Source organism: Trachymyrmex cornetzi, unplaced genomic scaffold (assembly GCF_001594075.2).
Source record: "Trachymyrmex cornetzi isolate Tcor2-1 unplaced genomic scaffold, Tcor1.1 scaffold122, whole genome shotgun sequence".
Taxonomy (NCBI): Eukaryota; Metazoa; Arthropoda; class Insecta; order Hymenoptera; family Formicidae; genus Trachymyrmex; species Trachymyrmex cornetzi.
In genome coordinates, this window is record NW_017295784.1 from 2,160,728 (window position 1) to 2,184,805 (window position 24,078).

A 24,078-nucleotide genomic window follows, 5' to 3' on the forward strand; every position below is an offset into this window, starting at 1 on the left:
AATTACTAACTATTAGGTGTTAAACTTAATTCCTGCCGTTTTTCGTCTCCAAAATTAATTGGTTTCGAAGGGAAGATGAATGAATACCTTAATCAAAGTAATTTCCCCCATTTTCTACTTTATTACTAATTAATAATACTTTATTAATAATACTTTGATTAAGGTATTTCCCTTCGAAACAAATCAATTTTGGAGATGAAAAACGGCAGGAATTAAGTTTAACACCTAATATATTTAGAGAAGTAATATCATTTTTGTTATATTAACTAAAAATTCGATTGAAATTATTTTACTCAACATTTTCGTTTGGTAGCTATTATTAGATTCTTTTTCAGTGTCTATCTATAGAGATTTGTTTCCTATTTCTTTCTCGTTGTAAGATTCTGAGTTCGAGTCTGATAAAAGGTATAGACCGAATAGATAATTTAAAAGGAGTTTGTTTAAGAACTAGAGGGTGCATATATCTTCTTAATCAGATCATTGCCGATGCATTGTATCGGGTAGGCGAGTCGTCGTGAATCGCGACAACGAAACGACGCAACGATGTAACATGGGCGCGGAAGTGGAACAACGCACGCGTGCATCCGGATCCCTGCGGGAAGTCTTCCGCGTCGTGTCTCGTTATGTAGTATCGTAGCTTATGTCGTTTCTTGCCAACGAAATTAATGTCTCTTTCGAATATGGACGAATATAAAATGAACACTAGTACGGTGCATTCTATTTTCGTTCGGCGCCCCAGTTGCGTCGGCATTACATGAAATTTAAGTAGAAGTCATATTTAAATGCGATCGATTGCTATCGCCGATAAGAACCAAACGGAGCGTGATGGAGTGCGGTCATGGGTCATCTTATTTCGTCTCTCTGTCTTTGGGTGACATCGTTAACTAAATCTTGTACATAAATACAGTAATTCTACTTTTTTTTAGATATATTAGATTTCATATACGTATATATATGTGTATATATATATATATATATATATATATAAGTGAATTTTTTTTAAAGTGAGAAGATTTATTAAAATATTAATAGCAATGCTCATTAAACTTTTTGTGTAAAAATTTTTTTAAGTGAAAAGTTTTAAAATATTTAAAAAGTAATACGTATTTTTCAGAAGAAAATAAAAGATATATGTATTATTTTAATATAAAATTTAATTTAATAACTAATAATTTATTCATTCGTGTAATCCTTTCATTTAAGAATAACATTGGACTAATTTATATAAGAATAATATTGAACTAATTCATTTAAGAATTATATTCGACTAATTTATATTAAATTTTGTAATCTAAAATTTCCTATTGATTCTTATCTTTTATTTCAATATCTTGTTTCCTCTACGAGTTTCATTCTTTAAAAATGAGAAATAATTCGAGCGTTCACATTCGCGCGTCATATTCAGCTAAATGTAGTCGCAATGAAAAAAAAAGAAAAAAAATCACCGATATCGGTGTACTCTATTGCGCCGACACTGTTTGGAGTCAGTCGTGTATACCGTCGAATAAACTCGATAGAGTTCAAACCGTCCGGCCGCCATTGCTCGGTCGGCCCGAGTCGTCGTACATAGAAATCTAGGCCGCATTATGGATCTACATGCAGATAGCTTACGTGAGGAGCTACGGTTGAACGCGCGTGATCATCTCGAATTCGAAAATCGGTTAGTAAATTCGCCGCTTTGCGCCGCAAAGAGGCTGCTTAGGATCCTGATTAAGCAGATGATGTCTTTTATAAAAAGAAATTTTTAATGTAGCTTTAATATATCTAATTCTATTATATCTTTTGCATATTGCTGCATAATTCTTTTATGCCAATTAAACGCTGAGCAAATCTTTGCTTTTTTAATATATCCGTTAAGCGTCAAATTTTTTTCCACTCCATTCTGGTTTTTCTGGATTTTAGTAACCGGTTAATATCGCGAATAGGTGTGCAGGAGATTAAGTATCATGGCTTCCACGTTTTGTGGATCTGTAATTCAAACTAGTCTTCATACGACGTCTATTATCATTTAATTAACGCGTATTTCCATTTCAGACTTTCAGACACGCGAAATTAGGATGTCACCTCAATGGTTGTTTTAAGTTCTGACACAAGGTTTACGCGTAATTATTCAAATAGAGGTATTGTACATTATTTAACAGAACGTATTTATATAAAATATCGACATAAAATGTATCGTTACATTCCTGTAAATTTATTCAGGACAGCGAGATAATGAAATTCCGCGTACTTTCACATTTCCTTCGTTAACAGAAACATGATATTATGGTTGAAGTAGATACTGTATAAACATGTTTTCTATTGTCATTTCAAAAATTAATCCGCGATGAACAAGATATTATAACCTTGTAACTTTTTTAATACTATATATATATATATATATAATCTCTTTCCTTATTTAAAATAAAAAGTATCTATATGATTCAAAGGTATGCAATGTAACGAAGATAACAAAGACAGCAATAAAATGAATCACGAAAACATATCTATAAAGAATCACAAATTTTTACGATTTTCACTTGAGAAATTCTATAGCATTATGAATATCCGCACTATAGTTTCTTACATTTTAACTTGATTATTTAAGAGAGTAAGCAGAATAAATCATTTTTTTTTTATTTAAGATAAAACTTAAGAGATTTAACTTTTCTTAAACTGTTTCTTACTTTGAAACAAAAGAAGCGCTAAAATAAAGAACTTTTTTCTAAAGCGGGAAACAAGATTTTTTTTCTGGATTCAAGAAGATATATTTTTTACGCAACGTTTATGAATGAGCTATTTTCATCCCTCTGTTTCTCTCTCGTGAATTTATATAACACGATATTCGACAATGTCCCGAAGCTACGCATACACCCTGCCTATATTTTATATTTAATTCACGCATTAATTTGGATGTAGCGCATCCCGCAAGCGACAATGTGTTGCTTAAAGTAATGCATCATTTAAACGACCCTGAGCAATGATGGCGTTAAAAATCTTCCCCAGCAACAATCACCAATTATTTATAATTACAATCGACTCAAACTTGCGCAGCACGTGCATCGCTATTATAAATATATGATGTCACAATTCCGCACTGCGTGCTTCTGATACATTTATTGGAACTAAATTATGATAACCTGACTAATCTCGCAAGATTAATATATTTAGGAAATTTCTTAGTGTTTACGAGTCAACAACGATAGCATTCTTAAATAATTCATAAAATAAAATTTCATGTTAACGATAATGATAGTTCATTTCTTTTAAAGCAAACAAATTTTTCTATCACTTTACTGCATTATCGTTTATATAAGAATTTATGGATTATTCAGAAAATTAGGTCACGCAAAATTCACGTAAAAAATTCAGTTTAAGAATAATTTACTAAACTATTTAACATTAAGATTAAAAATTAATTTTCGCCAAAAATGTTCAATTATATTTTTACTTAAATCAAATACAAATGTTTGAAGAACAATATCTTAATGTGACAAAAATAGAAAAGTGCAGCGCATTATAGATTTTTGGACTGTAGCGTCGCGCGCGCAGTTAGGTGCACTTTGCTTAGATAGTATCACACACGGTTGAATGGATCGATAAACTCACGGGCAAAATAGGACGACACATAATGGAATCATTTATATACTACCCGCAAAAATGATCGTCGCTGAAACCGCGTCGTTTTGCGCACAATATGTGAGCACCTCGTGAAAATTAAACGTCATCGCTGCTATAGCCACCATTCTGTAGGGTGACGCGTAATTCGCGAATGATCGTGAAAGATTGATTATTTCACGGGATAGAAAAAATTGTACGGACGATAATAAGTGACTATAAAATCATTAGTTTTTTTTATTACTTTTTTTATGATAGATTGCGTGAAATGACGATAGCACTTATGGATTCGCGGTTATAACAAGGTATAAAAATATATCTTTTGCACTTTTAATCTTTACAAGACGGGAAAGTTATTGTTATAGTGGCATTGAAATGATATCATATTTTAAGACGAAGAATACAAAAAATAAAAATAAAATAATACATTATAACAAATCTTATTTAAAAACAGCTGTCTGTAAGATTTTGAAAATAGACACCCGCCTACAAAGGTTACAATAATATGTTCGTCACTCTTTTTTACATGCAGAATTGTATATTAAAATGAAAGAAGTATACGAACAGAGTATATATCTTAGTAAAAGATATTATAAGCTAAGCTTATAATAGATATCTCAAGAGATTTCAATAATAAGTTAACATTAATAGATTTCAGAAATAACTACCTTTTTTAAATGTCATATGAATCAGATAGAAATATATCTGATAAAAATATTTAAATAGTACCTATTTCGGAGACTATATTATTATGATTATGACAAGCGATTAATTTATTCTGGAATATAATTGCTACTTGATACTATTTAATTTATAATTACATGATCAATATAATCAGAAAATTTGCGAGAAGCCTCCCCATCGTAAAACTTTTTGCATAATCTAAAATATAGTACTCACCCGCTAGAATCAGGTTGCGCTCTTGCTTCAACAGGCAATCCAAAAATATATGGAACATGTGTGTGTATATATATATATATATATATATATATATTTATAGATATCAACGTATATATATTCAACGTGTATATATAGAAGCTCCTAATATCGGCATGAAACGTTAATCACAGTTGCTGCTCCTTTATATTCCTCAAAGCGTTGATGATGCGATGTCGTCCAGTTGGGGATCCTCAATCGAGCATTCCTGCCCAAGACGTCGCGTGTGTTAACGTGCGCGATTACGAGATCACCAGCTCGTTGACGAAGAACGAATGAGACGTAATGAGAAAAGAGAGATCGTACGGCGAGACAGAGAACGAACGCTACTTAATTGCGCGTAATCGAGAAAAATAAATCAGGAGGAATGACGAGAGAGCAGAGCCGAGCGACGGGCTCGATCTCTTGTGAGCGCGAGACAAATTTACCATAAATTACCGGAATAACGGAAAAGCACCGGTTGTCTCGGCGAGATGTATTACGCCTATAAATTACGGTTATCACAGGACAAAATGGATTTGACCCCTTTCCATCCACTATCTGCTAGCATTTATGTTAAAATTAACGATTTTTAATTATGTCCTTGATACTATCGTAAATCGCGAGGTTTAACGTTGACGCGAGGAATTTTTGCATGTACCAATAAACGATATAAGCGCATATTTTCTAATTCGTATTCACATATTCAGATAAATCGCGCTCATAATGGATGCTCGACATATTATATATCATGTAATTATATTCTTTTCAATCCCTCTCGTGTGCATGGATGTATATAAAATTCGTCGCGTGTACCGTCTACCTTTCCTCTCGTTATAAGAATCGTCGAATAAAACGCAAAAAATTTCGACCGTGACAAATTCCCTTCCCGCGATTGTTCGCGATAACCAGCCTCGACCATTCTGCATTTATAATGTAACTTTTTAATCATCCGTGAAATTTCACCACGTTTATCCCTAGATATATCGTAACAGATTATTCTCGAAATTGACAAAAAAAAAATGAGAGATCGATACAATGAAAAATAAAAGATGCAAAAGCATTTCTGTTCAAACGGAGTTCGAATCGCGAACTCAATACGTTCGACCCGTTTATGTAATTCTTCCGTGGGAACTTGGTGTTACGAGCAATCGCGTGATTTCTCTCGCACGTGGTAAAGCAGCTTGCAAACTCAATGTTTTCCAGTTTGAAACGGCGCCGCCGAAAACATTGTTTCAGACGTCGTTTCTGTGCACCGAGGGGAATTCCCCTCGTACTTAAAGTCCCCGCGGTATAAATTAATTCTACGCGTAATACCCCGCTTGTGTGTGCTAAGCGCGAAAGCGCGGCATTAACGAAGTTCGGAATTACACTATGGTATCGAGCGTGCGGGTCACTTAAATATCAGTTACGTTAATTTCCACTTGCATGCGAAACGTGTTCATGAGAGTCAATTTTGAAATCCAGCCGATGCGATGGTGGACTCCGATTGCGAAGATGATACGGTGCGATGTACTTTTTAATTGATAGGTGTACGCTTTTTAATTAATACTCGTAAAATATACAACATCAAAACTGCGTCGGTGTTATAACCAAAAGCAATCATTTATTCATTCCGCCGAGTCACAGCCGAGATGTAGTAAATTTCATTATTAATTAATCGATTCGTTTATAAACACTAATGGATGCTATCCAGTCAAATCGAATTTATCGACAGCTACCCTTCTTCCAATATTTAAGCGGAACAACGCCCATCGAATACTTCAAGTTGTCTCTTGTTTATTGACTAGATTGTATCTATTTTGGTGAATAATAAAAATAGCATAGAACGCCGCTTCATTGTCACGGTAAAATTGAAACGGTATTATCATCGATAATAATTTATACACGTTTACGTTCTGATTATTATATTGTGCGAGACTAACAGCTTAGGATATTATCATAGATGTTTTGACGGACAGTAACGTTAAATGAGATTACATGTATCTTCTTAAGAAGATATATGCCACACATTGTAGATCATTTTTTTCAAACTTTTAATAACCAATTAATTTACTTGTACTTAAAAAAAATTAAAAATATTTTCAATAAACATGACGATATATGATTTCAATTGGAACGATCGAGCGTACACGATAATTTTTATCACACTTTACCTTCAATTTCCAGAGATATTCTCGCCGAATTTAATAATAACAAACTTCATGGATCTCGTGTAATAAATTACGCAAGCACGTCTCATTCGATCAATAAACCTATTCAATCTTTATTCCAATCGAAATAAATTCGATATAAATCATGTATTATCTCTTTGAACATTCTGAAGTTTAATATAAATCTTTCATATAAATTATTTTACAACTTTGCATACTAACAAAAGCACAAAAATGATTATCTCTTGGAACATTTATATATGCATAATTAATATATTTAATATACTCGTAAATATATCCCACATGACTTTCATTAACTAATACACTACAAATATTTGATTACCAAGATTTAATAAAAAGTGCACGTGAGCAAATAAATGCATTTGTTTGAACTCTAATAATAGTTTTTGTCGCGAAAAATCACTTGGCATTTCAAAAATTAAACTGCACGTTAAATGCCAAAAAAACAGGTTTAGTTTCCAACTGCGCGCAAAATACACAATTTTATATACATCAAGGTTCATCACATCGATGCACTCTCATCTAAAAGAGGCAAAATAGCGAGTGAAAATCGCAACGAAAGGTTTCTGCGCATTTCAGTCCGATTTGATCTCCAGATTGTCGACGATGGCGAATGGAATCTGTTTGCCGAACACGTAAGAGTGTGAAGCCACGGTGCTCAGTTCGACCGCGTAAATATTTATCCGGACCTTATTCGTCTCTCTTATTCGCGACTCGCTGAAATATTTGCGATAAGGAAGTCACGCGTTCGTATGACGCCACGTGCTATGAGCGATAAAAAAAGAAACGACGAGGTCTCATCACCTTCCACACTTGTTTGCGACGTATTTTAACGCCATCTTTATGGCAAATTTGGCCACCAGCACTACGTCAGTTGGTCACGTTCAATTTGTGCAAATGAAATTCGCGAGATAGTTTTGTACGAAAAAGATCATGATTACGACGCAGTAATAATACGTCGAAACGAACGACGCAAATATCTCCTGAATGCTGATATGTGCCAAAAACTGAGCGACAAAAAACCATCTACGTCATCCCACATGTGTATACGGCAGTTATAAATTATTTTTGAAATTCAGTCTTCTTTCACAACAGCTTCCGAAAAATACACGCTATTATACACGATTCGCTACTATAATTAAAAAGAAAATAGAACTATGTTAATAGAATCGTTAATGCGAAAGTGCATTGTTAATTGTAAACAGCGATTTATACTTCAAAGTAACGCCATTCAACTACGCTCTGTTTGGCTTCAAAATTTATATGTTTTAGAAATAAAAATATATTTGCAAATTCATGTTACATTTCGCTATTTTACTTTTGCAGTGATATCCTTTCGAAAAATTTATTACGCTTTCCGAATACGTTCTGTAATATTATGTGAGTAATCCAGCGAACAAGGTAAACATACATTGCAGCAGACTGGTAGAGACACGCATAGTAATAAAAGCGGAGCGATAAACTCGTTCACGTAAATAAAAGTTATGATTGAAAACCTTTCGGAAGCGCGACGTGGCCGCCAACGAGGAAACCGGAGCACGATTCCTATTCGATCGTAAACGCGGCATTAAACTGGCCGATGTTCGACTTCCATCGACTTCAACGAATCGCTTCGAGCGAACGACGATCCGCGGCTCCATTACCCTCGATATCCCACGTATAACTGACGAGCAGGGTTCTCAATCAGGGACATTTTATCACCAAATCCCACGACGCCACGGTCAAACTACGCAAGAATTCGATCACTCATTTATCCTTTTGTTTGCTTCATCGATTAACCTCCAAGAGTGACCTACTTTTCAAATGTAAATAAAGAGCTTACTTGTTAGTGTTACATTTAAGGAGCTAATTTTCAATCCGTTCTAAATTTCATTATAATAGATTTGTAAGAATAACAGCCACAATTCCTTTGCAGACTAGAGTCATAAACAAACTTTCCTCGAGTTCATTTAATATTCAGGTCTGTGAAATTGGCGCTTCTAAATGCGAAGTTTTACTAAATCGATCAAGCATTTAATTATCCACAATTCAACTATAAATAATAATTTTCTGTCCACACTCAATGCCATATCAATTTTGTAAGAGTTCGCATTTAGGCGTGCCAACTTCACAGACCTTTAATATTCCTATATATCTTCTTTTATTACTCCGAAAATAATAGCTACTGTAAATATAGCTTGGAAGAAGATATCTCTTTTGAAAGATATGAAAGAACTCTTCGGTATTCGGCAGCTCATTTCTCCTATATAGCTATGGCATATGTGTTACTTTTCGCTGCAATGTGATGTCATTACCGGGTTTAAAGTGCTGACCCACAACCGATATCGCGGGCTCCGAGTGACCTAATCGATATTTCATACCGGTCGTTTTCCACCCATCGGGAAGTTGTACGTTTAGTTTATCTTAACCGGCAGGTCAAACGTAAATTTCAAACTCCGCGGCGTTACCCTAAAGCGCACTTCAAAGGGCCGTTTCGCCGCGACATAAGAGGATTCGTGTGATCTCGCGACCGATACACGAGCCGAAACTCGCACGGCTTCTATCGGGGGCTTAAAGCACGATGCCGGATTTATAACGGATGGACCATACGTACTTACGTCACCGGGACGGAAATCGTCACAATGGTATATGGGGATTAGTGAGTCGCGCGTATTAGAGTATTGAACTCGGACGTCCAACGACGAAGCCATCGATTAACGATTTAATTTAAATTGGTTGCACCACAGACAAAATATTGCGCGTCACTTAAAACGTAAACGTTTTCTTTGTCAAATTTATCAATTTTTTAGTGATCTTAGAAATCAAATTCCTGTGCGAATGCTGCTTCTTAAAAAAAAATTCGATCACGTTTTCGAAACACTAAGAAGAATTTTAATTGTGATATCTCTCGTATTTAAATTTTTTCAAAATAAAATAATTAATAAATTAATTAATTCATCACGATTATTAATTTATTTTTTAAATAATTACGATTTGTTATTATGTAATTTAATTATATACTTAATACAAAGAGAGTTATTATGAATCGAGGAAAATTCACTTAAAACAAGGAATTGTTGAATATAAATTCCTAGTTCCATCTCGAAATAAATATCCAAATAGCATCCTGATGTAATGTCGAGTATCTATATAATATCTAGGATAATCTGAACAATATCCATGAATTCGAATAACAACTGAACATGCATATAAAGACTGTTTACTAGTCTGTACTAATACCGATTATTTTAGGAAAATTCACAATTTTTCTCGATAAAACTTCACTCCGGATTGCCTCGACTCAATAACCATTCAATCGCACGTATTCGGAGTCCAACTTTGTATCTCTACAATTTCAAGTTCTCGATACACGAGGTGTATCTCGCAACTTCGCTGCCGCTCCACTGGATTTTCATTGACATGAAGAAAAAGTAACGACGTATCCGGAGTACTCGGCTTCAGCAACTCACGCGAAACCGACGCGAACGAGCGGATCTCTCGTGCTTCTCATGAGACACGTGATTCGCGGAAGATTCTGCGCGAACCTTATTATCTCTTCCGCGTATTCGGTGGTGCATCAGTCACGGCCGTGGAAATTGCCGGCTTCCGCTCGGCTATAACGCTGTGGAAGCTGGCGAGAGGCCAGGTCCCATTCTCGCGCGTCTACGCGCGTATGCGTTTATGTATGTGTGTGTCACGAGTCTATTTTCAAATTCGACTAAAACCATCGCGTGCTCATGTCCGCCCGCCTGTGATAACCGCACCGCGTGTCTAAGTGGCGCCGATGCGTTCTAGGCGCCGGCATGCATCGCGACGTCCCGCGTCGCATTCGATATTTCGGCGTGATAGGCTCTACTTTAAATTACGGTGTTGCAATTCGCTGTACAATGTAATTACGAATACTCGTTGATGGATACAGGGGAAAATTAAATGAGACGATTAAAGATCTTCAAGTAAGAAATTGGACACCGTTTAGACAACTTTCTGATTGGTCCACCATATTTTTCAAGACCTGCTTAAGAATAATGAGATATCTCATTCTATTGCGTAGATATCTCATTCTATTCTTAAACATAATCTGTCTTGTTCTATCTTAAGCAAGTCCTGAAAAATATAGCGGACTAAACGTATGGTATCTAATCTCTTATTTGGGGATCTCTGGAGATGATTAAGTTGAAACGCATTTTCGGAGCAATGTAAGGGTGAGTTCAGACCTAGACAGAAAAGCGGAAAGCAGAAAAGCGGCAGCCAATCAGCGCTGGTTTCGGCTTTCTGTTTTTCTGTCAAGGTCTGAACTCACCCTAAATTTCGAATACACGACAGTCTCTACTGTGCAATTCGTGTTTATATCATTGATATGCATATAACACCCGAAGCGCGCAAGCATAACATATGTAGGCCGTGGAAGCGAATACCTAATTTTATGAATCTCGAACACGCGATAGTTATCTCGTATTAATGGTGTAGAACTAATACTTCGTATCCGCAATTTGACTTCATTGTTTACGAGTACACATGTTCGTAATTATATGAAAAGTGATGTAATTTTATCATAATGAGGAATACTTTATTAAATATGTGCAAACGATTGCAATTTTAATTTTAAAACATATTAAATCAGCAGCAAGATATATAAATTCTAATCTTGCAATATTTCATTGTTTGCAAAATTTAAAAAATATTAACGTTAACTATACAAAATTTTAACAAGATTTATTAATAATTTTTCCTATTTAAAAATGTGTTACATCGATTTTCAAATGGTATACAATTTTACATAATTTTTGCCAATATTGACCAAGTTTGGAAGTTATAGGTCTTTTTATCTTTTTTGCAAAGTGAATCCAAAAACATCCATCCAAAAATACGGCATATCGTATCTACACCATCCGATACTTCTATATTTTCCTCTGCAAACAAGGCAGTCACACGTTTATCGTTCCAACGTTTCATCATGTCGCGAAATATCCCTGATCTGCTCCGAGATAGTAAACGGACTGTAAAGGGGATGATCCAAAATAATTCCGGAGAAGGAAGAAGACAGACTGACGAAGGTTGCGATGTGCGCATTGCGACTTCGTTTTATTGCTGTTTTTTTAATGTTACGCGAGTTTTCGAGCAAGAGAACGCGAATGCAATAAAATAATGATGACAGGAAAAGGCGCTCGGAGAGAGTATGCAGAGAGTGTACCATAAGTAATATGTAGTACGCGCTTGTAGAATGAATTTATAACCTAAGAATGTAATGAAAACAAAGTTCACGAGTATGTATCATTCATACAAATTAATCTTTAGAATAATCGCAACAATAAATCGCATTCAATTACATGTTTAATAAAAAATGACGTACTATTGTTTAGTATTTTTTTTCATATTAAATTCTATTTATGAATAAATTTGAATTTCCTTACGTAAAAAGTTAAAAAAATAAATAAAGAATAAATAGTGATAAAAAATTTATATAGTTATCCCCTGTAATAAAAAATTATATTGTTTGATCTTTTTATCTCTTCTATAATAAATCCTATCGACAACGCGTTCAACATATTAAAACATATGCTGCATATTAATTATGTGATCGATTATCTCCGGTAATATAATGAAACGTTCAACATTCACCATGTGAATGGTCGAGGCTGTTATAATAGATATTTTAAGTTAATCATCGTCGTCTGTACATTACATAAAGATTGTTAAAATCGATGGACAGTAAACATATAATGTTATCGCTGGTAAAATCTAGATTGACTTTTATTAACGAAAATGCAAAAGCGTGAAGTTCTCAAGTTACAAGCTAATAGAAAAAGAGCGTGAATAAATAAAATATATTACTTTTCCAATGTAATCAAGCGAATTTAACAGAATTTTTATTTGATGTTTAATCCTCCCTCTGCAATCATATTTTTACTCTTTTCTGTAATCTGAATCTTTTTTCGAGTCCAAGTTTTTTACTGTTCTAAGCTTTCAAAAAATGTGAGAAAATTCAGGATTACTTTTAAATATATTTATTATATTATCAAATAGTTTAAAGTTAAAATTTATATGTAATACAAATTAAAATTTGTGCAAAAATGTCAAAAGAGAGTGAAATTTCGTTTGTATAAAAAAAGAGATTCAGATAATTTAGATTACAAATGGAAAGTTAATTATCAAAATATAAAATGTTACGTTTTAACAATTATTATTAAAATTACTTGGCTGAATTTGTCAAAATATTAAAAAAAATATTAAAAACATTAAATAAATCGTTTAAAAAAGTTTTCTCTCATTTTTACTAACAATAAGATTAACTCCAAAACAGCCGTGTTTACTTTCTTACTTAGAAGATTGAGAAGGATAAAATAATTAAAGTCGTCACTTCGTTCGTGAAAATTATTCGCGAATTGTTTGAATCGTTTCGTCAGCTGCTACGAAATTCAATGTTCAAATTTCCTCTGTCTCGCACCGGAATCGAAATGCTCATTTCACCAACCGAATGTTTGTGAATGAGAAGAGCCATGCGGCATGGAAGAGAGATCATCTGCAGTAATCTACATCAATCAAACAGACCGCGAGACGAAAACGGCCGTCAGTACCTATCGGACGATACCGAAACGTTCGTTCGCCGCTTCGTCAACGAGCGTCCACCAAATCGAAAGGTGACACTGCGACGACTCGTCCGTGTCGATCACGGGGGTGCATAAACGTCGAGCGCCGCACGTGTCACTTGTCGAATTCATCGCGATTGAAGCCGAATTGCGCCGACAATCCGCGTCAACTACGTCCGCTCGGAGAGCGAGAGAGATTTGCCGTTACCTCACTGCCCTTCGTCCATAAATATTCTTGATCAATTCTCGGTGGCATCGAGTTTTCAGCGGCGCAAAGATTCGTCTCGACGCCATATTTTCCGTCACTAATGCGCGGCATTAAACACGTTTTGTGTCTAACCTTCAAACCGCATTTAGGATAAAATGCACGTAAAAGTAACCGGAGAATATTCTGTCAACTAATAATCTTACTTACGTTTACGAGAACGATATTGAAGAACTTATATTGAAGGACTAATATACTCCTTCGTTCCTACAATTGAGAAAATACTAGCTAACGGCTTTGAAACGTTCATAAGGAGAAACCGAGAATTTTTCAGAAATGTGTCTATAAATCGCGAAATTACAGAACGAAAGGCAATTCACGGCGTTCTCCTTGCAGACGCGGAGAGAAGAAAATTCAGACAGACTGGCACGGCGCAATCGGACTCCGAGAAGTGCTCTCTACCTACTTTTCGCGCTGTGGCTCCATTTCGTACGTTCGTATCCCCGGCGGCTACACGGTACGACGCGCACCACAAGTACGGAACACTATTAAAGAACCGACAAACACCAGCACTCGCGTCCAACCCCGGCTGACGACGGTACACTTGCGAGAGGGAAGGCAGTGGTGACGACGATGACGATGTTTCAGGGCCCGCCGGCGTGCGCGACCGAATAACGCGACGGAAAAGCCGGGCCGTAAAGGAACACGTTCGTCTCCCTCGACTACCACTCGAACACTGTCAGGTGTGCGCGGAGCACTACTGCACTACTACCATCACCGTTCCCCCCACCACCGCTACCCCTCCCCACCATCGTCATCATAGCTGCTGCCGTCGTCGTCGTCATCGTCGTCGTCGCTGCTGCCGCCGCCGCCGCCACCGCCGCCGCCACCACCACCACCACCGGCGGCGGCGGCCGCTCTCACGCGCGCGATCTCCGACATAGTATATAACACTGGAGCACCGCGTAGTCGGAAGCAACAACGGCACACACGGTTTACATAAGAAGGGGAGTATTAAACTCGCGCTCCGCGAGTTTTGGACTCGATTGCGGATCTACCGGGTGTTCCTACAGCTCGGAAAATGGCACTTCTTGAAGTTTTATTCTTGAGTACCGGAATGCACGGGTATTAAGATGGATCTTTGAAAACCTGTATTTATCATGTGTCCTCTTTTTCTTCCCCCCTCCCTTTACTCTGAACTTTCCCGGAACTCTCGAACGTTCTTTCTTGTCTTTCGGATCATTCTAGAATCGTATTCTTAGATATTGTTTGAGTTAAGTTCATTGAAATCGTTCCAGCTCTCTTGCAAATTTTCTGTTAAAAGAAAATTGCTTCTCTAAGTAATTTTGTATACAGTTTTTACAAAACAGAGGTAACGCTAGTGCGTTTAGCAATTCGAGGAAATCGTCGTCTGTCTATCTTTATATGATATGTTCGAATTATCTCCGAAAATAATCCTTAGTACACACGATTAGATCATTTTGTGTCCTGTACATTTATTACTTTTCTTTTCTTTAAAAAACTAGGAGCATCGAATAATTAGTTATAACACCTATATGTATACAATTTTTTTAAATACACACAATAGTATAAATATTGTCTAAAGTATGTGTAAGAATTACTTAATAGTTTTTGTACATTTGTTAAAATGATAAAAATTAACCCAAGACATGAACGATCCATCGTGTGTAATAAAGGATTAGAAAATTATTGTATATACAAAGAGTTAAGATAACTAGAAAAAAAGATATTTACGCAAAAGTTCCGTTTGGACTGTTTGGAGTAATAATACGTTTCTCGCGCGTTTTAATTTCTCATTTTAATTTCATATAATTATAAATTTACAGAAAAGAAGTAGCGTTTATCAGTTTGAGGTGATCGCGTTTCCATAGAACGTCTCCGAATTAGACAATTAGAAAGAAATATTTAAGCAAAAATGCCGTTTTAAATGATCTGTTTTCTAGAAAACAGAATTCTAGAAAGAGAACTCTTTGTCACTTTAAGTTCCAAAATTGTGCACTAGTTCAGCCACAGAAAACAGACCTAATGAATAGTTCTTTCTTTTGAAAAAGTACATTTCTCGTTTTATCTTAATTTCATATAATTTAGATTTATAGAAAAGAGGTAATGTTTATCGATTCAAGCGATTGCGCCTGTATAGGAAGTCTCCAAGTTAAGATAATTAGAAAAAAGAGACAGCAAAAGTGCCGTTTTGAGGAGGTAACGTTTATGCGTTTATCAGTTGGAGGCAATCGCGCCTCTATGGAGACCTGTTCCGATATACACATTGCTAGTATTGAAAATCTACAGTTCACGTTATGTGTACTAAAAATTTTCCAGTATATATATCGAAACACAGTCAGAATGTCTCTGAATTAAGATAATTAAAGGGATACTGGAGTGACCAAACTATCGACAATTATATAAAAATCTCCCAATTTACTAAATGGAATAAAAAATCCTTTTAAAGTAGATGCAAAATTAGGAGATGGTGCAGTAGACTTTAAACTAAAATTGGAAAAAAGTTAAGTAAGTTTTCAACTTTTTTTCGATTTTAGTATAAAGTCCATTACACCACCTCCTAATTTTGCGTTTACTTTAATTCCGTAAAAGGATTTTTGATTCCGTTCAGTCAATTTAAAGATTTTTGTATGACTACAATGTTGATAATTTAAGCAAAAATGCCGTTTTAAATGATCTGTTTTCTAGAAAACAGAGTTCTAGAAAGAGAACTCTGTTGGTCGCTCCAGCATCCCCTTAAAAATGCCGTTTTGACTAGTATGTTCCTTGTTTTCGTCTTCATTTCATACGACTTATAGAAGGTACTTCGGAATTGGCACACGACGTTGCGCCAGTAAGATTCTAGCACGCACTGACCTTGCTCTCGGAAACCAGTGCGGGATAATTGTACAGGCGGATGTGTAACATCGTTGGCGCGTGTTTGCGGACGAGACGCGTGTAATTTGCACTTACCGAATAAACCTTAAGGGAATTGTACACTGATTTAGAAGAACGCGATGAAACGAAGCTTCTTTCGCGAAACGTTCCGTTTGGGAATCCGTAACGTCCGTTTGTGCGGATTAACTCAGAGTAGTTGATTTAATCCTTATCTGGGCAATCTATTTTCGTACCGTCGGCGGACAAACAGAGCGCAACACGTTCCGTAGCTATTTAAATGTTTTTACGCGTTCACGTAAATGGAACAAGTCGATTTGATTGCTCTGCACTTTTAACTTTGATTTAAAACACACACATATTCCTTTATCTTTTATAGTTAAATATTATTGAATATTATTTAATATTACTTTAATATAGTGCAAGAAGTAGATGTCTCAAGATTTGGAGTAAGCTTCTCGCTCGACTAAGGATTAAGGCCCGTCTACAATACACGGAGTAAGAAGTAAGATTAAGAAATTGACCAATCACAGTCGATTATTCTTCTCACATTCGACTGTGATTGGTCAATTTCTTACTCTTACTTCTTACTCCGTGTATTGTAGACGGGCCTTTAAACTGCGCTGTTACAACCTTAAACTGCACCTGATTAAAGACGCTTTTCCCTTCGCTAAATGTTAAAAAGATTTTTTTTTATATCGTGTGAAACCTCTTATAATGTGAAACTATATAACTCCAGTTTGTTCAGTTTACACGTAAATCCGTTCCTCTTGAATTAATTTTTAAAATGTCAGAGAATGTGCATTTTCTCGAATCTTAAAAGAATTCTATTTTAAAGAGAAGTTTTTCAACTTTAGTATGTTACTTGTCTCAGAGTAAGACACAATTTTAGGAACATTACATCCTCCAATACTCGAGAATTTAATGCTTCTACTCTTGGACTTCTAATCCAATTGTTAACATTATTTAAAAGTTTCACAATAACTACGATAATAGAACTTTATATTGCTTGGGAAGTATATAACAGATAAATACGAAAGAACTTCGTTCAGTAAATCAATATCGAGTGTCGTTGATAAAACCAATTATGCGAAATGTGTGTGTATGAATTAGAAGGACTTGGATTTACGGACAAACTGGAGTTACATAGTTTCACGTTATAAGAAGTTTCACACGATATAAAAAAAAAATCTTGTTAACATTTAGTAAAGGGAAAAGCGTCTTTAGTCAGGCGCAGTTTAAGATTGTAACAAGTTTAATCCTTAGTCGAAATTTATTGTAAATTAAAGATTCGCAAACTAAAAAAACTTAACCATTTTAATGATAGAATTTTTTTAAAACAGACTAAATCTAAGAAATTTGTAAGTGGAACATGTTATTTAATTTGTACATGGAAAAAACGGTTTTACTGAAGTATCTAAAAATTAGTCAGATACAGATCTAAAATAATTTTACTGAAAGAACTAAAATATCAAAATATATACTATCAAAATAATTATATTAGGACGCTTCAACGTTAATGACAATGCTGTAAAAAGTTTTGACAGCAACTAGTTTGACCTATATAATTATTTTGATGGTAGAAACAATTATTTTCAGTTATCTCTAGTTATTTTAGCCATATCTAGTTAAATTTTTAGATACTTCAGCAAAACCGTTCTTTCCATGTAGCTATTCAATCTCCATATTTTAGTAACTGTATATACACTTATTTTAACGGATCTGTGAACTAATTAATATTTTTTATACCGTGGATATTATTCATCAGTTTAATGTGATAAATACTTAGCATAATGAAATACTAAATACAAAGAGTTATTATGTTGCGTATCCTTCGCTCATCTGCGTATCTTTAGATTTCAGAGATGCATGGAATAATTGAAGAATGAAATTAAGAAGCCAATAATTACGCAAGTTAGAATAATATTGAAACGTAATAAGTATATAACCGAATGATGGCGTTTTGATTCTGAATCGCCAGCAAACGACGCAAATTGTACACAGCTTTCCATATGCATACATACAACATGTGTATTCGCACGCTGTCATCAGCGGCTACGCTGCATCTCGGTTGCGTGCAATGTGTATGTCTCGTGATGAATCGAGCGGGATAAAGGGTGAGAGAACGGTGAGAAAGCGTCAATAGAACAAAGAGAAAAGCCAACCGTTCGCCACGGGTTGAAAGAGGAAATCGCTGAGCAGTGTATAATACGCACACGCAAAACGACGCAGTGGCGTACATCAGAAAAAAAGACGGGAATAATTTTTGCAGCATCTCGATAAGTTAAAAAACACCACGGCAGATAATTTATTCTAATTTACGCGGGATTTCAATTTACGCTGTACAGTGCTCCGGCCGGTTATTCAATGCACGCGTAACTCTTCGTTTAGTTTGTATTATGAATATCATGAGAGAGGCGAGTAAATTAATATAACGAGCGGTGTAAATTCACATGAAATGCGGTCCGTGGAAATTTAATTTAAATCACATCGAATAATAAACAGAGAGGAACGTAAAGTACGATGTAGCTTTCGATAATTACGGTTGTATTTGATAGAGCTGGTAAATAAAGCGTAGAGACATGCAGTTGCATTTGACTCACCGTGTTGAGGGGTCGAGAATGCTGAATGCCTGCGAGGTGACATGTTAGGATGATTACCCTGGCTACCTGGTGGCTGCATAGAAGATAACGCACCGAGTGGGGTGTAGGACTTGCAAGGTTGTTCTATTTTTTGCTAATAAAAAAAAGGAATGTATATTGAAAAATATATATTTGTATTCGACTAAATAAATAAAGAAATAATTAAGAAGAAAATAAGTATTTCAATAAGAATGAGAATAGAGATAAATAAAAAAATTTTAAACAAAAGATACTTATAATCCATTTATCATTCATATATTATCTCTATTTATTTAGAAAAGTTTACTTTAAATAAATGTTGAATTACATATAAATTGTAGCTTCTATTTTGAAAAAAAATATGTATATCATATAATAAAATAAATTACATATAATATGTAAGAAGATGACTTGAGTTAAATACAAACCTGATCGTGAAGTTCAGTAGCCACCGCGGTAGCTGCAGTTTGAGTATGACTGGTAGAACTAATCCTGTACTGCATACCAGCAATACTGCAATACCCTTCGTGATGAGTAGATCGAGTTTGATTGACGTAGACACCTTGAAAAGAATTTATTCATAGTAAGAAGATCGTTAGAGTTTTCACGCTTAATCCACGAATGATTAATTACCAGTGATAGTGACATCAGTGTCCTGATTAACGATGACAACTTTCTTAGATGGCTTAATAACCTCGTCCGGATCAGAGCCTTGTCTTGACTTCTTCTTATCATCTGAGTCATTTTGTCTACGTCTTTTAATTATCTCTACTTCCGATTCACTGGAGGAATCACTGGTGGTGCTGCTGCTGCTACCACAACGATTTTTCTCATCGGAGTAGGAAGCAGCCAAAATGGCAGTGGCATTAAGACTGGCCATCCTCTTGCAAACAACCATATCCTTCAAGTCCATTACTTCCTCGTTTCTCTTCCTCCTTTTGATCATTTTCTTCTTGCTTGGTTCAGCATTCTTTTCCTTCTCGCAGTCTTCATCGGATGAGGACGAAGATGACGAACTCCCCGGCATATCCCAATGTTTGCCACGTAGTCCGGGCACATTTCTCAGTTTTCTTTTCAAGACGTTCTCTTCCGTTTTACATTCAACTTTCTTCTCTTTTTCTTTACGTGGCTGCTCTTCTTTTTCCTCTTTCATTTTCTTCGGTTTCTCTTTCTCTTTCTCTTTCTCCTTTTCGGGTTTCGGTTTGCAAAAACCACCAAGATAAACTCCGCCGGTCTCATTTTCGTAGAGGCAGTGAACTTTAGCCAAGGCATTCAATGATGCGACCCTGTGTCGTTTTGGTCCACTCCAAAAGCCAAAAAGTCGCATTCGTCGCGCACGTTCATCCGATGGTGAGTTAGCCCTCTCTTTATTCTTGTTATCCTTTTGCTTACCCTTCTTGTACTCTTCGTCAGAATCATCCTCAGAATCAGATTGAGATGTAACGCCACTGACATTCTCACCATTCATTGCCTCAACCTTTAAATTTAATTCAACCGTATTCTCAGCGCCGATTTGTTCCTGTTTCGAATTTGTGGTAGACTTCGCGTTATCTTCCGAAATTTTGGATTGTTTATTCGATTCTTCGGTAGATGCATCTTCAGATAAAACTGACGTTTGATTATTGCTCTCCGTTTGTACCCTTATTGTTTTCCCAGTCTTCTTTGGGGCTTTGCTGCTAATTTTGTTACCACTTTTGATAGCTTTCTTATTATCCTGTAATTTTGGTTGAAGACTCTCCTCTTTGCACTTATCGGAATCTTTGTCTTCTTCAATTTCGCTTTTAATGCTGCTCACTTCTGGCCCTTGACAAGTCTCGTTTTTGTTCGCGATCTTTTTATGTTCGGTCGAAACTTGGTCAAACTCTTTCAATTCAATTTTCTTCTTGGTCATAATCTTCTCCGTTATAGTTTTCAACTTGTCTTCCCTTTTTAGAACAGCACTGATCTTCGAATGCTTCTGAGGCAATTTGGCTTTCATGTGTTTCGCCAGCTTTGGTTTTTTCTCTTGCAAAGTCTTACTCTTAGCCAAGTTACTACTCTTCTTCTTCACTTTCTTGACTGTATCTTCATCTTCGCTCATTTCTTCATCTTTCACTGGCTTGACTAACTTGATCTTCTTGTCCACCAGTCTCTTAACTACCGATAAATGAGGCTTCTTTGTCAGAACTGTTTTTCTCGTAATACCTTTTTTCTGACTTTGTTTTGTTTTGGTATCTTTCTTCGTTTTAGAAATCTTATTGCTTGCCGAATCCTTCTCGGAAATTTTTTTACGTTCAGACTTTTTATCCTTCACGATGGAGTTCTTCGATATTGATTTAATATCAGATTTAATTAACTTGACATCTTTCTTCTTTTCATCTTTACTCCTTTTCTTAGCTGGGGGAGGGAGAATATCAATTTTATTTTCAAGTGCTTCCTTATCTTCCAATGTATTTAAAGATTTGACATTGTCGTCCGTATTTATATTATCGTCCAATTTTACATTCTTCTTCTTGTCCTCAGTTTTCTCAATTTTCTTTTTATTATCCGCAGATTGTTTTTCCAATTTTGCTTTCTCTTCACATCTCTGTAATTTTTTCTTATCCGTATTTTCTTGGCTCATCTCTTCGTTAACTTTATCATCTCTTTTTTCTGCCTTCCTCTCGTCAATTTTATCAGATTTCTTTTCATTATCTTTATTCAATTGTTTTTTCTTTTCATCTAATTTATCAAATCGTTCCTTCTTTTTCTCCTCTATAAGTTTCTTTTTGTCATCCAATTTTTTCCTCTCCTCGGCCTTTTCTAATTTCTTCTTATCATTATCCGTTTTTCTCTTTGGATCTTCCAGCTTATCATTTTTCTTTGATTTCTTCTCCTTTTTTACATCCAGCATCGTCTTTTCTGTAAATGTGCGACGTTTCTTGGCGACTGTTGGCATTTTAGTTGCCTTTTTGGCAACAACAGCCTTCTTCTGTGGCTTCATTATGATTATATTCTTTACATCTTCAAAATAAATATAAATATGCTCGAAGTTCGCGAATGTCCAACGTTAATTACAACTACCTAACTGCCATTGTAGATTTTATTAATCGCGATACAGTTCGCAAGCTGACTTTATCTGTAAACAATGCACAATAAAACGGTCAAAAGGTAAACGCGACTAATATTACAGTTTTAACAATAAAACAGTCGATGTTCGATCGTTAATATAATTTATCTTTATCGCTTGTATTTCTTTTTTTTGTCATTGCGATACACACGACTTTACATCGCGATAAAAAAATATTTTTCACAGAAACGAACACACGATCGGAAAGGGACGCGATAAGGTACTACGAGCGCTTTTATCAACGTGCAATAAAACGAATTCACGTATAATAAAGTGGCAAACGCACGCGAATATCGGAGCATACGCGAGAGATGCACACGAACGACGGAAATTGTAATGATACTTCACAAGCGAAGCGAGAATCCGCTGTGCTGCGTCGGGCCACCGTGCGCGCACTCTCTCTCCCTCATCGACTTGTTGACAAATCGATCCCTTTAAATCACCCTGCGTCCGTCGGCCGATTCGGTACCGCGACAGGTAGAGAGACTCCGCGCGATAAATAATCAACTCGCGGCACACAGCGTCCTTCTCCACTCCGGACTTCTTGCGGAGTGTGCGCTCCGAGCGTGGCCCCCGTATACGTGTATACGCGACACGGCACGGCGGACAAAGATACTCGAGAAGTACGACGACGACGACGACGACGACGATGACGACGATATATCTACACGGAGGATGAGGCGAGAGGAAACGCGGACGGCGGCTACACGGCGACGGCTAGCACGCCCTTTAAAAAGCGCCCGTGGACGGACACGGCCACAAGTGGCCCTGACAAGTGTGCGAGAGAGACAGAGACAGATAGAGAGAAGGAGAAAGAAGGAACTCACCAACCTGCTGATCGATCTCAATCGTCGCACGCGGAGAGAGAGAATCTTCACAGACGGCGATCGCGCGCGGTCGGCGCGGCGACGCGATCGCGAACAACACACGCACACGCTTTAGCAACGAGGAGAGAACGCGGGAGAACTGAAAACGGGACGGGACGGGAAGAACGGCGGAGACCAGGCGGAGGCGCCAGTGCAAACGGGGGTGTCGTGTTTACCTCTCTGGCGAGCCCTTCCGTCGGCTAAACTCGGCCCGCGAACGCTTTTTTTTTAAACGGCGAATCGGGGCGCCGAGAGCGATTGGTGGGCGCGCTGAGCGACGACAGCACCAGCGAGGAACGGGCACCGCGAATCCTGGTATATACGATCGCGAGATTTCTCGACGGGACGCGCGACCGCGAACAATGGCGGTAGGCCTTCCCCGGCGGTGGTATCACGGCCCTTTTTCGCGCGGTCTATCGCGAAACTGACGATCTCGCGTCGCGCAGCGCGCACCTCGCACGACGTCCCTGCCCTTTTACCGTAGCCTCGTCGGCCATTTTCTTCCTCGCGCCGCTCCCCCACTTCTCCCACTCAAAATCCGCTCTCACGTAGTGACACTAGTGACGGAAACGCGACTTACCGACCGATCGTCAGATGGCAGCATCTCGCGGTCTGTGGCGCGAACGGCAAACGTCAAGCGCCGCTGCTCCAGCTGATATCCATTTCTACCAATGTATACATATATATATATATATATAGACACTGGCGGATCCACGAAGGGGGCCATGCTTCTCTCTTTGGATCTCTTTTTTTTTATTTTTAAATCTTTAATATTTCTAAAATGCTTAATCATAATTTTGATATTCCAAAAATCAGGGTTGAGTAAGTTAATTTTTTCTTTTAACTAAGTTAAGTTGAAGTTAACAACCTTGAAAATTTAACTTAGTTAAGATACAAGTTAATGTATAATGAAATTAATTGAATTAAAAGTTAAGTTGATAAAAAAAAGTAATTGAAAAATTAAAAACGTTAAATTTCTTTCTATTTTATGATCTCAGAGTCTTACAAATAACGGAAATGACAAACATATACTTCATTTAGAATATACTCTATATTGAAATCAATATATAATGTAAATAATATATACAAACAAAACTTTTAAGTAAAATATAGAGTATGTTCTAAATGAAGTATATGTTTGAGTCTGAGAC

At 36.5% G+C, this 24,078-nt stretch overlaps 1 protein-coding gene across 3 annotated transcripts in view; it reads right to left on the bottom strand.

The window, feature by feature from the left end:
• LOC108769176 (Histone gene-specific Epigenetic Repressor in late S phase) overlaps positions 1-23,483 on the bottom strand; it is a 130,547-nt gene extending 107,064 nt beyond the window's left edge. Inside the window, exons 1-4 of one of the 3 annotated variants that reach the window (XM_018520032.1) lie at positions 23,104-23,483; positions 19,607-22,070; positions 19,402-19,535; positions 18,956-19,088 (exon numbers count right to left, since the gene is read on the bottom strand). In XM_018520032.1, coding sequence (XP_018375534.1) covers positions 18,956-19,088; positions 19,402-19,535; positions 19,607-21,935 — 2,596 coding nt within the window. In that variant the 5' untranslated portion in view covers positions 21,936-22,070; positions 23,104-23,483. Of the gene's footprint in view, positions 1-18,955; positions 19,089-19,401; positions 19,536-19,606; positions 22,071-22,888 lie in introns of all 3 variants that reach the window. The other 2 variants (XM_018520025.1, XM_018520017.1) reach the window with 2 other exon arrangements.
• Positions 23,484-24,078: the final 595 nt, after the last annotated feature.